The sequence below is a fragment of the Penicillium verrucosum genome (assembly GCF_028828655.1).
Source record: "Penicillium verrucosum strain IBT 35672 chromosome Unknown utg000001l_segment0_segment0, whole genome shotgun sequence".
Lineage (NCBI taxonomy): Eukaryota > Fungi > Ascomycota > Eurotiomycetes > Eurotiales > Aspergillaceae > Penicillium > Penicillium verrucosum.
The window spans coordinates 8,263,388-8,276,469 of record NW_026643210.1 but is presented as its reverse complement, the minus strand read 5'-3'; the positions used below and the strand labels follow the sequence as shown (position 1 = coordinate 8,276,469).

At 29.7% G+C, this 13,082-nt stretch overlaps 2 protein-coding genes across 2 annotated transcripts; one reads left to right on the top strand and one right to left on the bottom strand.

The window, feature by feature from the left end:
• Positions 1–52: 52 nt before the first annotated feature.
• On the top strand, positions 53–2,192 carry N7516_002983 (putative COP9 subunit 3; the record flags this gene model as incomplete). Its single annotated transcript, XM_057215703.1, has 6 exons — positions 53–112; positions 280–567; positions 645–911; positions 941–1,390; positions 1,483–1,635; positions 1,704–2,192. 6 exons carry the CDS (start codon positions 53–55, stop codon positions 2,190–2,192), a joined length of 1,707 nt encoding a protein of 568 aa, XP_057077586.1.
• Positions 2,193–3,117: 925 nt separating this feature from the next.
• N7516_002982 (uncharacterized protein) lies at positions 3,118–3,830 on the bottom strand (the record flags this gene model as incomplete). Its single annotated transcript, XM_057215702.1, has 2 exons — positions 3,118–3,220; positions 3,274–3,830. 2 exons carry the CDS (start codon positions 3,828–3,830, stop codon positions 3,118–3,120), a joined length of 660 nt encoding a protein of 219 aa, XP_057077585.1.
• Positions 3,831–13,082: the final 9,252 nt, after the last annotated feature.

The window sequence follows — 13,082 nt, the reverse complement described above, 5'->3', positions numbered from 1 at the left end:
AGACTTAGAGACTTAAGAAGAAAGGAAGAAAAATATAAGTTGAGTCAAACAAATGTGTGAGGGGCACGTTATCGATTCCCGCTCGTCTCTCGGATTTACCCACCTCCCCGAGGTCTCTCCAATCTCTCCCCCATCATCCCAATAACACACCCTACGTCACATTTCTTTTACCATACAACCTAGCCTTATTTGACCAGATACTTCATCAAATTCTCTTTTCTTCCCCTTTCGCTCTTCCCCTACCTCATCCAACCTTGAGTGTCTCCATTGTATTGCAAGCCTGAGAATCAAGATATCCAGATATCCAGATATCCAGATATCCCCAACTGGTTGGAAACAAAAAACTACCTTTGCGCATTTGACAATTATCTTGTGCTCTTCCTTTGCTACATCGCCAGGATGACACTCCTCTCGGATATTATATCCGCATCGGCAAATTTACACCACTCTAACCATCTACCCAGCGACGAGTATGACCGTCGCATCCGCGACCTAGTTGATTACTTCAGACGGCTACAAAAGACCGAAGCACTCGACTCATTTGCCAATGATGAGTCTTTTCTCGATGTAAGCAGCTTTATTTATGTCGAGTCTTCTGTATGAAAAGTTCTATGGGTTCGCAGCTAATATACATCTGTCTTTAGCGTTTTGACCCAGCGATAGATTCTATCCCATATCTTTTCGTGCTACGAGTACAAATACAAAAGGCACAGGAACTAAATGCCGATTCACTCCCAGCGGATCTCCGCCCCTCAGGAAGGCTATGGACATGCGCTGCACATTTTTTGGCCAGTTTCGATAGGGTTCAAGTCAGATACGCTGGACGAGAATGGCGTCTTCTTGTTGAACTCGTGGGGCAAGCCTCGCAAGCTGCATCAATGGCAAGTCGGCTATTTTCCAACTTTCCTTGGGTTCAATTGCTAACCTAGCCATACTACAGCCACTACTAGGTGCTACGCTAGTTAAGGACGCTATGCTTCGTCTTGACCCATCATGTGCCGTTTTCACTTCGAGTCACCTTTTGCTTGTCCGGCTTTGCCTCCAGGCCAGAGCATATTCTTGTGCATTGCCTGTCTTGAATAAGCAAATCTGTCATTTCCCAATTTCGCGGGGGCGTCCCTCTTCAGACTCCTCTGTGCTCTGCGCAGATAACGGCTTAGGTGTATCCTTTATGACCGAAGCTTCTGGGGTTTCATCCAAGCTATCATACCGAGACTACTTGCAGTACTTCCTTTATGGTGGTATGGTGTACATGGCGTTGAAGGAGTGGCGCAATGCACTTCATTTCCTTGGGATTGTCATCTCTACGCCTGGTACTAGCTCTGTGAGCTTGATTATGGTGGAAGCTTACAAAAAATGGGTGCTAGTTGGCTTACTCGAAAATGGCAGGGTGAGTTTCGTCTTCGCTGAAAGAGAAAAGAAGATAAACTCCCGACAGCAATCTCCCTATTGTTTTCTTGGGCTAACTGTTTTCGTGAACAGCTCTGTCCACCTCCAAGCATCACAACACCTCATGTGGTGAAAGTGTACCAATCACTTGCGAGGCCCTATATCATTCTTGCTCATGCATTTGAACGTGGTGATTTGAAGAGACTTAATGCTGAAATTGATGCTGCCAAAAATATCTGGTGTGCGGTATGTGGTGGCTCTAATTAACACAGGTTGTGTCGTTTTGACATTTAGGGCTAATCTCACCGCTTTAGGACAATAATCTCGGTCTCGTTTCCCAGGTAGTGGGTGCTTTTTTCGGTCAAACTGTCATCAAGCTTGGGAAGACCTTTGCAGCTTTAACAATGGCCGACCTTTCCAAGCAGGTGTTTCCCTCCCCTGTGTGTGCAGAACTCACTGGGTCCGCTGTTTCATCCCTCGTCATGTCTAGTGCTTTGAACGCGACATTGGTGGAGACCAAAGATCATGCTGAGGCTTCCATGCTACGTTTCTCATCCATTCATTCATTACCTCATCTCTCTCGTGAGTTGGACTTACAGTCCCAACTCAAGCAGGAGATGAGGCTGATGGAGACACTGGTGATTCATCTTGGGGAAACCAATAATAACCTGGGATTAAGTGATGAATACGTTGATAGCCTACATAAGGGTCAGGTTTGGTCAGGTTCTAGTGAAATCAATCCCATTGTAGCGGGGGAGGCTGGACTTGAGATGGATGAAGATCTGATGGGTGACATGTCCTGAGTTCATCTTTATGGTATCAAGGATCAATAATGACTGGATGGTCTTGCTTTGAATGTATTGCTTGTGGTAGTAGTAAACCATAGTGTATGTAGAATGATTGGTGTTAATTGTAATAAATGTTAGGCGGAGGCTTACGGCAGACGATTTCGGCCAAATTTGACAACGTTTATTAATACATTTATAAGATTCACCGCTGGAGTTTCCGCCTTTCGTGCCGTATACATTCCGCCTATTCTAAACCTACATTTCTTTTATATTTCCTCTTCATACGCCTCGCTCATTTGATGTGCGGGCACCCAGGGCACCTTAAGTTCCCCAACTACCTTTTAGATGAGCATTAGAGGTCATCAGAATGCTATCAGGCGTTTTGGGATCAAGGTCTCCAAGGCACTTGAAATCCGCAAACTGTAGATCGATTGACTGGGCCCTTAAGATTTTTCCAACCATAAATCCCACCGAATGATTGAAAACACCCTGAAGACCTGTCTCATCGCCAATGAGGTGGGATTCAGCCTCAGGGCCGTCTAATCTTGGGGTGTACTTGATGACCTTGTTGCTCCATGTCTGGCCTTGGATGTTAATTCTTTAGCTACCGAGTAACTGACCGAAGTTGATAATATACCTCGAGTTCTGCCGAAAAACCCCGCCGGAACGGGTCATAGTTAACACCCGGGATCCCTGCACGTGACGATGCCGGGAATACTGAATTTCGCACTTGTCCATCGAATACACATTTGACTTTCTTAGTCACTTCGTTGTTCACCAAGTCCACCCTGTAGTATCCTCGGCCCAATTCGTCTTTGGAGGCGGCTTAGCCAAACGAAAAAGAACATAGTACTTGTCATGCCACTTTTCGTTTGCATCAGTACGGCCTGCGCGTGAAAAACCCGAGAAATGCCTAATTGCCGTCAGCTTATAATATTCGCTACTCAATAACGGATAGAATGTACATATCCCCGGTTGCCTTATCGTAGATGATCTTCGACATGGTTGACATACGCGGTAGGTAACCATACTTCTTCAGCTTTCTGATTCCCATGTCAATCAAGAGCACGCTAGGCAGAGAGTACGGTAAACTTACGGAAAGGCTTCACGAAATTTGTTCCGGATCGCTTGGCGTGACTTGAAATCTTGCTCCCAAAATTCTTCTGCGTTTAGGGGCTCTCCCGGGACTTTGTCCCAGACCACATAAGTGATATAACCTCCCGGGACGATGCTTTCTTCGCTTTGCTTTCCCTCTTGGTAAGCAAGGAGGTCAGGGACAACATCGCATTCAAATTCCTTAAGCGCTTTCAAAGTTGTTAACTCAACGTGTGGCTGTGGCTTAGCAGCCTGCTCTTGTCGAATCTGGCGGCTTTCATATTGAATGCCAGCGACAGGAATTTGAAGATAAATCCGCATAAAGGCCTTCTTAGTAGGAGTTTCTTTCGGATAACAGAGAAACTTAGCAGCTGCAAACGGGAGTCCAAGGCCATCGTTAACGTCCTCCTGCGTCATCGGCTGAGATCGTTCAGAAAGCTTCGTCTCAATCACCCAGGTTTGGTGGGCCAGGTGGAGAGGCGGCTCGGGTGGTGGATCAAGAGTGACGTCTGTGCCTTCAAGGCCGCATACGAACTCTGCAGTTTCGAGATTTTTCATGGTGGCTTGATTAGATTTGTAACGATGGAAAAGATGTCTTGATGGCGAATAAAAGACTTGTAGAGCTGGTGCTTGGAGGGGAGTGAAGAAGGCAAGAGATGTTGATGGGAAGTGATCAGAGAAGTGCAAAGCGTAGGAGTATGTACTAGTTGATGCTTTTTCCGCCTTCACATATACCTAAAAAGAGTGCAGTAGCCGTGCCAGGCGCCCAACAACCTTCCGGTTGTTGGTGCGCCCCACCAGATACCCATTTTTCACCAGATACCCATTTTTCTCTTTTTTACCAACTTCCCATACATTTTTCTACTACACCACGATGTCAAATTCAATTGAAAATATCGAGGATCGAATCCAGGATGCCGTCAAAGCATACCATGAATCCACCAACCCGAAAATCACTGTTTTAGCCCGTCTTTTTAGGGTTTCTCGTGATCGCCTATAGGGCCGGATCGACGGACGCCAGTCTAACTCCGACCGTGCCAAAACAACTAAGGCATTAAATACAATTCAAGAAAGGGCAATTGTTAATTGGATCAAAGTCCTAGACAATGCGCATACCTCACCTACCCTAGATATGGTAGAATATGCCGCTAATTCGATCTTAAAAAAGGCTAGTGAAGATCGGACCGTAGGCTATAACTAGGTATACCGTTTTATTAAAAGACTACCCCTAGATCTTAACTATATCACCTAAAAACCTAAAGAAAAAGTAAGGGTAGATAGTGAAGATTACGGTGCTTTGCTTCTATAGTTTAATAGGCTTACTAAGCTTATAAACCGGTATTAATTCCTTCTAAATAAGATCTTTAATTGGGATAAAACCGGCTACCGAATTAGTGAAGGTAAGTAGCGAAAGGTTATTACCTCTCGTTCTACTAGTGATATCGCTAGTAAAGGTTAATCGGAATCGATTACCGGTATTAAATACGTCTCCGTAAATAGCTAGTTAATATTATCTTAGTTTTTACCTAAGGGTAATTCTTATATAGAGGAGTGGTATAAAAATATCACTACTACCGATTTCCGGATTAAACCTACCCCTAAAGGCTTTATTAATAATAAAACTATCTTTAAATAGCTTTTATCCTTCTATAAAGCTACTATTAATTTAGTAAAAAGGGGTAGGCTACGGCTTCTTTTAATAGATAATTATAGTTCCTACCTTACCTTCGAATTTATCGATTTTTATACCTAAAAGGATATTATTCCGTTCTATTTTATACCCTATATAACCTACCTTTACTAACCGCTCGATAGCTAAGCCTTTTAAAGCGTTAAATATTATTTCCGTACGATAAATAACGAGATCGCTATATAGGATAGAAGTATAAGCTAAAAATAGGATTTTTTCCGGATTATTTAAGAGGTTAGGGATAAATCTTTAACCTAAAGAACCATCCGATCTTTATTTAGATCTAGGGGAATCTAGCCCCTAGATCTAGATATAGTTCTTAAACCTCTCCGCTAAAGAGACCTAGACCTAGAAGGGTCCCCCTTCGGTTTTTTACGCTATCCCCCCCTAAATATCTCTAGTTCCGTTACTAACTCGCCGCTAGATATAATTAAGCGGGTTAATAAGCTTAATACTAAGCTTATTAAGGATCTAGAGTAAATCGAGTATATATCTAGGGGTATAAAAAGGTATATCTAACGAAGTATAGATACAAATACGCTTTTAACCTAAGAGCTAGATTTAGTGAAGGCCGCTTTGAAGAAGTCCTAGGCCTATAAATCAGCTGCAAACCGGCCTAAAAATAGGAAATCAATTCTTAGGTCGAAAGGCAATGTGCTATTACCTATCTACGCAAATAGGATGATAGTAAAAGATAGGACGTAGAGGCTAAGAAGCTACAGCGGCTATAGGCCAAGCAGGCTAAGGCTTTAGAAGTGCAACAACGAGAGCAAGAAGCTAGGGATTTAGCTGAAACTAAGTATAAAGCTAAAATGGGAGCTATATATAGAAATGGTCTAACTTGGTATACGGATAGCCGTGGGAGTTATTTGTAAATAGTATTTTAGTAGGTTAAGAAATTGAAAAATGGGTATCTGGTGAAAAATGGGTATCTGGTAGGGCGCACCAACACCAGGGGACCTGGTGTTGGTCAGCTTGGCACGGCTAAAACCTATTTATAACCATAGCCGTGCCAAGCGCCCAACACCAGGTTCCTGGTGTTAGTACGCCCTACCAGATAGCCATTTTTCACCAGATAGCCAAATTTCAATTTCTCAACGCACTAAAATACTATTTACAAATAACTCCCACGGCTATCAGTATACTAAGTCAGACCATTCCTATATATAGCTCCCATTTTAGCTTTATGCTTAGTTTTAGCTAAATCCCTAGCTTCTTACTCCCGTTGTTGTACTTCTAAAGCCTTGGCCTACTTTACCTATAGCCGCTATAGCTTCTTAGTATCTACGTCCTATCTTTTTACTATTATCCTATTTGCGTAGATAGGTAATATGTCGACCAGAATGACTCCTTGCCTGTCCCGTCATTACTAGTTTTTCCCTTTATATGTAAGCAGGACCCACTTCTTGCTTATTAGTAAGCACTTAGGGATATATAGAGAGAAGACTTTGTACTTCTTAACAATTACATTCATTTTACCACTTGCTCGATATAGTAAGATCTTAGTATTAAGTCACTTATCCTATTCCTTCGTTCGATAGTTATAAGCTAAGTTAGCTAGTAACTCTTCTTTATAAGATTATTACTTAGTCGCTTATCTAAGCCTTTAATAACCCCTAATATCTCTAAGTAAGAAGTATATAAAAAGTTAATAAGTTAATATATTAAGACGAAGTATAATCTAATCTACTTCCTATCTCTTCCTTACCTCCGAATAATATAAAGAATAAGTACTATAATACTAAGATATTATTTCTTTATAATAATCTTACTTTCTTAGATACCGACTATAGTATCTATAAAAAAAAGATAATCTTTAGATCTTTATTTTAGTAGCGAATCTAATTCTTAGATATAAAGAATTCTAAATAGAGTCTAAAAGTATAATAATATCTAGATCTATTAACTTTAAAAAAAAGCTAGATTTCCTCTCTAATAAAATCTAAATAACTATTTAAAATTAATAAGAAATATACTAAAAATCCTATAAATAACTATCTATTTAATAAAATATTTATAGATTATAATACTAATTATTATAATTATAAGTAAGATTTATTAGATTATTAAATTATTTAAATATTATTTAATAAAATCTTTAAAAGAATAAAATACCTCTTTTTCTTAGAATTATAAAGCTTAGTAGTTAATATAAAGAATATAAAAAAGCTTTTTTAAATATTTTAAAAATACTTTTTTTTATTAATAAGATATAAATATAATTTATTAAAAGATAATAAAATAAACTATTTTTTATTTTAATTAAAGATATAAATATTAATATATAATTATTAAAAATTAAAAATCTTTATATAAAATATAAAATAATAAATATAGACTTTACTAAATCTAAAGAAAATATTATTTATAACTTTTTATAAGTATTAATATTTTATAAATTATAGTTTTATTATTAATAATATATTAAGATATTTATAATAAAATAATAGACTATTTTTATAAATATTATTAATATTTATTATTTTAAATAAATATTTTTTAATAAAAAGAAATTAAAGAGTAAAGTTTTATAAAAAGTTTTTATAATATTTAATAATAAGTAGAAAGCTAAATTAGCTACTTTTTTTACTAATTAAATAATCTTTTTATTAAATAAGACTTTAAAAAGATAATTATAATATATATATAAAAAAAAGTATTTCTTTATTATATATCTTTATTTTATTAAATTAATAAAACTAAATAATTAAAAACTAGATCTAATTATTATTAAAAAAATTAATTATTAATATAAAAAAGCTAAAAAAAAACGAGAAAAAAAAGCTAAAAAAAAGCTAAAAAAAAGATATTATTTAATCTTATTATATAAAGATTAAAAAAGATAATAAAAAATCCTTTTTAATTATATTAAATAATTTTTAGTTAAATATAAAAAAATAAATTAAGATATTTATATCTTTTTTATCTATATTTTTTTAATAAATATTATTTATAATATTACTTTTATAAAATATCCTTTCTCTAATTAATATTACTTTTTTAATTAATCTAAGATTATTAATTAAAGATTACTAATTAGTTAATTTAATTACTAATAAATATATTATTAATAATAAAAGTCTTTTTATTAAATTTAGATCTCTTAATAACTTACTAAAGATTAATAATATAATAATTAAACTTTATAGAATAAATAAAGTCTAATTTTAGATTATAAGTTATTTTAGTAATCTATAACTCTTATTTTATTAAAAATAGAGTTTTTATTTAGTTTTTATTATAATTTTATTTTAATTATATTTATAAAATAAAAAAGATATAAAACTAATTTTAACGAATTTATTATTATTAATAAAATAACTAAAAGAATCTTTTTTTATTTAAAAGATATTATAATTTCTTTATATTTTTTTAAATAGATTTTATATTCCTAATAATATTTATTATTATATTATTTAATATTTAATATTCTTTTTTACTATTTATTTTAAAAATAATAGCCTTTAGATAATATTAATATCTTAATTATATATATAATAAATAAGTTTAATAACTTATTTAAATAATAAAAAAAATATAGATTATTTTATCTATAATTATAAAATATAAATTAAAGCTTTATAAAATTTATTAACTCTTTTAGATATTATAATAAGTCTTATATTATATTTAAGATATTAATTTTAGTTTATTTAGCTAGATATATTTTAATCTTATAATATTATAAAAAACTTATAATAATAATAAATAAATCTTCTATTTTTATTTTAATAAGATTTATTTTTATTAGATATAAAATTATAAATAAAAAAGTAGTTATTAAAAAATAATTATTTAATTTATTTTATAATTATAAATCTAATTTAATTTATTAATTTATATATTTTAATTAAATAATAAAATTTTTATAAATAAAGATATTATTTATTTTTTATAAAAGAATAAGATAATTATCTAATATTTTATTATTAATATTCTAGAATAAAATAATTTTACTAAATAATCTAAAAAAATAATTATTATTAAAATAAAAGTATTTTTTAAAAATTTATAGCTTTTTAAAAATCTTTAGCTAAAAATAATTTAGACTATTATATATATATTTAATAAATTATTAATAAAACTTAATTTAAAAAAATAGATTATTTTATAATAAGAATTTTATTATTAAAAAATAAGTATTTTTATTCTTATTAATCTTTTAAACTTATAAATTTATAATTATTATATTTATATAAGAATTTAAAGAATCTTATAATTAAATAAGATATATTAATATATAAAAATAAGCTATTTAGTTAAATATTAAATAAGTAATATCTAGAAAATCTAGTTTTTTTAAATAAATAATTATAAATTTATTTATAATATTATTTTTAATAAAAATCTTAATTATAAAAAATATCTTTTAAAATTATTAAAGATTTATTAAAAATAAATAATTAATATTATTAATAAAAATAAATTTTAATATAAAGCTAAAATAAACAATTTACTAAATAAATATTATATTAATTATATAAAATAATCTTTAAAATAGAGAATAAAATAATACTTTTTAAGATCCTTTAGAGTAGAAGTAAGATTATATTATTAAAAATAGATAAAAAAAGAAGGATTTTTAGTATTATTATATAATATTTTTATTATATAATAATATTAAAAATTTTTTTACTAAAAAATATTCTATAAAATTTATAATTAATTAAGATCCTATTTTTATAAAATAAGAAAATTTCTCTAATTATTTTATTATTAATAATTATATCTTATATATTTATTATATTAAATAATAAGCTTTTTATTATAGTTATTCTAAAGAAATTATAAAGATAGATTTTATAAAAATAAGATAATTAAAATATAATACTATTTTATTAAATATAATTAGATTAATATAATATATTAGTTTTATAAATATTTAATACTTTTTTTAAAATTAAAATATTAAAAACTATTACTTTACTAAAAGTATTTATTTAAAAAGATATTATATTATCTAATATATTTTAAGATAAATAATAAAAATAAGTCTATAAAGATTTAGATATAATAAGCTATTTTATTTATAATAGCTCTAAAGATAAATTTAATCTAATATTTATAATATTTATAATTAATTTTTTAATAAGCTATCTTTAGCTAAATAAATATTAAAATAATCTTCTTCTAAAGCTATAAATATAAAAAGAGATATTAAATTATTTATTTATTAAGGGCTTTTTTACCGCTATAAGATTTAAAATCGAATTAATTAAGATAAAAAAAATATATAAAATAGAATTATATTTATAAGATAGAAATATTTAAATACTTTTTCTAATCTAGATATTTACTTATAAATTTAATAATAATAGCTTTTTAATTAAGCTAAAAGCTAGGATTTATATAAGAAATAATCTTTAAACTATTAACTCTAAAAAAAAGAGTAATAATACTTATTATTTAAATAATAAAAGCTATATTTATATTTATTATTATATTTAATCTTAATATAATATAATTTAGTAGAACACTAATGGCATAGCAAAAAGTCTAATGGCATAGTCCACTAATCCCTTTTGGTCCTAGCTTTCTTGGCACCCATCTTTCGGTCTAGGTGTTATTTATTATGGTATCACTACAGTAAAAAAAATAGCCCCTGAACCACCCTAGCCATATAGTGCTCCACGATCTCCTCCTTGATCTCCTCTATGATCTGCTCTATGATCAGCCCTATAATAATGCCACTATTAGATCACGTGATCATGACTATCTACCATAAGATCACGTGATCATGATTATCTATAATAATTTAGATTATATGATTATAGCTGTCTGCCATTAAGTCACGTGATTATAACTACCTATAATAATTTAGATCACGTGATTATAATTGTCTACTATTAAATCATATGATAGGGTTAATCAAGCCTTAGTACCTATAATGAAATCTCTATATACTAATTATCGTCTATTAATTTCAATCTCCTATATTAAAACCTTTATTTCTTCACTATTTTTTGTATAAAATATAGCAAAAAATAAAGTATATAGAGTGTTACCAGCCAGTTCTTAATTAAAAAGAGTGCATTTCAACTAGAACAATAAGTATAGAGAAGGAAAAGAAAAGAAAGAAAAAAGAAATCAACAATAGGACCAAAGACAATGTGGGGTGGGTCCTGGGTTAAGGGCGGAAACAATCAGCAGAAAACTCTATAGGCGGAGTCAACTAGCAGAAAACTCTACAGATCGTCATATAACCCCCGACTAAGAATACATTTAGCCCCTAAATGCCGGCTTGTCGTTATCTCTATAGTCTTTAAGGAAGACTTCGTCTTTGGCTACGTCTATCTAGGCTTATAGGCGTATCGGGGGTCCGGGCTTTAAAGGGTAATTATTATAGAAGTCCTAAATTTTCTAAGGTATATACTTAAAATTCCCTATAGGATACTACTATAGATCGAGGTTATAGCCGAGCTATTAAACTCGGTATTATAACTTCCGGTAGTAAAGATATAAATTAATAACCTTATCTACCTCCTATTCGTCTTCTTTAGAGATCCTAACTAATAGCAGTAGATCTAGATACTATTTATATAATAATTCTAATAACGAGGCTTTTTAAAGCTTACTAGGATTAAATATTAGGTAAACTTTAATAGATTCTAGAAGATTAAGCTTATAAGCGTTTCCGATCTTTTTAATAATTCTATAGGGTCTATTAATAAGATAAGAAAGTGTCAAACGAAGGAACAGGGCAAGTGACTTGATACCAAGATCTTACTATATCGAGCAAGTGGTAAAATGAGTGTAATTGTTGAGAAGTATAAAGTCTTCTCTCTATATATCCCTAAGTGCTTACTAATAAGTAAGAAGTAGGTCCTACTTATATATAAAGAGAAAATCTAGTAATAACGGGATAGGTAAGGAGTCATTCTAGTCGATATACCCCCCTAGGAGCTACCTTCTAGTACTCTAAAGTTCTTTCTATTAAGCAATCTATTTATCGACTAAGTACTAGATATCAACTAGCCTAAGTACTTCGATAAATACTTCGTAAGCTTACTTTAGAAGGAGTTTTATAAGGCTATCTATCTATATATTAATAGTAGCTACCTACTATATTATAATATATCCTTTATTAACTTTCTAATAAAGCTAATAATAATAAATATCGATATATTATAATTTAGTACGAAGTTATAGCTATTCTCTAATAAGTAAATCTATAATTTATTAGTTATTATAATTAATTAAGAGTCTAATATTATAATTAAGATTAACTATATAAAAAAGCCTCTTCTATTATATAGCTATTTTATTAGCTTCTAAAATAATAAATAGCTTTATCTTTATAATTAATATTATTATTATTTTTTATTTACTTACTTTCTAATTAATAATAGCTCTAAAAAGCTTATAAAAAAAACCTTTTAAACTTTTCCGATTAATATAATTACTAAAAGAAGTATTATTTAAGAAAAAGAGAGTAGATATAAAATATATAAAATAATATTTAAGAGTAAAAAACTAGATATTATAAAAATATTAGATTAATTAATTTACTATTTCTTAATATTTAGAGCTTAGATTTATAAGGAACTTAGCTAAGTAATTAGCTACTTTTATTATATCTAAATAAGTAATAATAGTTAGATAGAGAATAGAACTAAGCTTTTATTAATATTTATAGATCTATTTTTTATTTATTATTCTAGTAAATTTTATTATTTTATTTATTAGAAATAGGATTTTATATTTATAATTATAAATAAGACTATAATAAATTATTATAAAAAAGATATATAAATCCTAATAAAGCTAAAACTTATACTTAATAGTATCTTAAAAAATCTTAATCTTAAGAAACTAAGTAGCTTCTTCTATTTTTTAGAGCTTTTAATAGTCTTTAAAATCTTATTTTAATTAAAAAGCTTATTAGTATTTTATTTAATAAAAGATAATAATAATATTATCTATATAAAAAAGATAATTATATCTTTATTTATAAATAAGTAAGAGTCTTTAAATATAAAAGTAAATCTAAGCTTTTTAAATATATATATATAGCTTTTTATTATTATAAATATAGTAACTTTCTAAGTCTATAAAATATTTTTTATAATCTCTAAATATTACTTCTATTATAAAAGTCTTTAAATATCTAAATATAGATA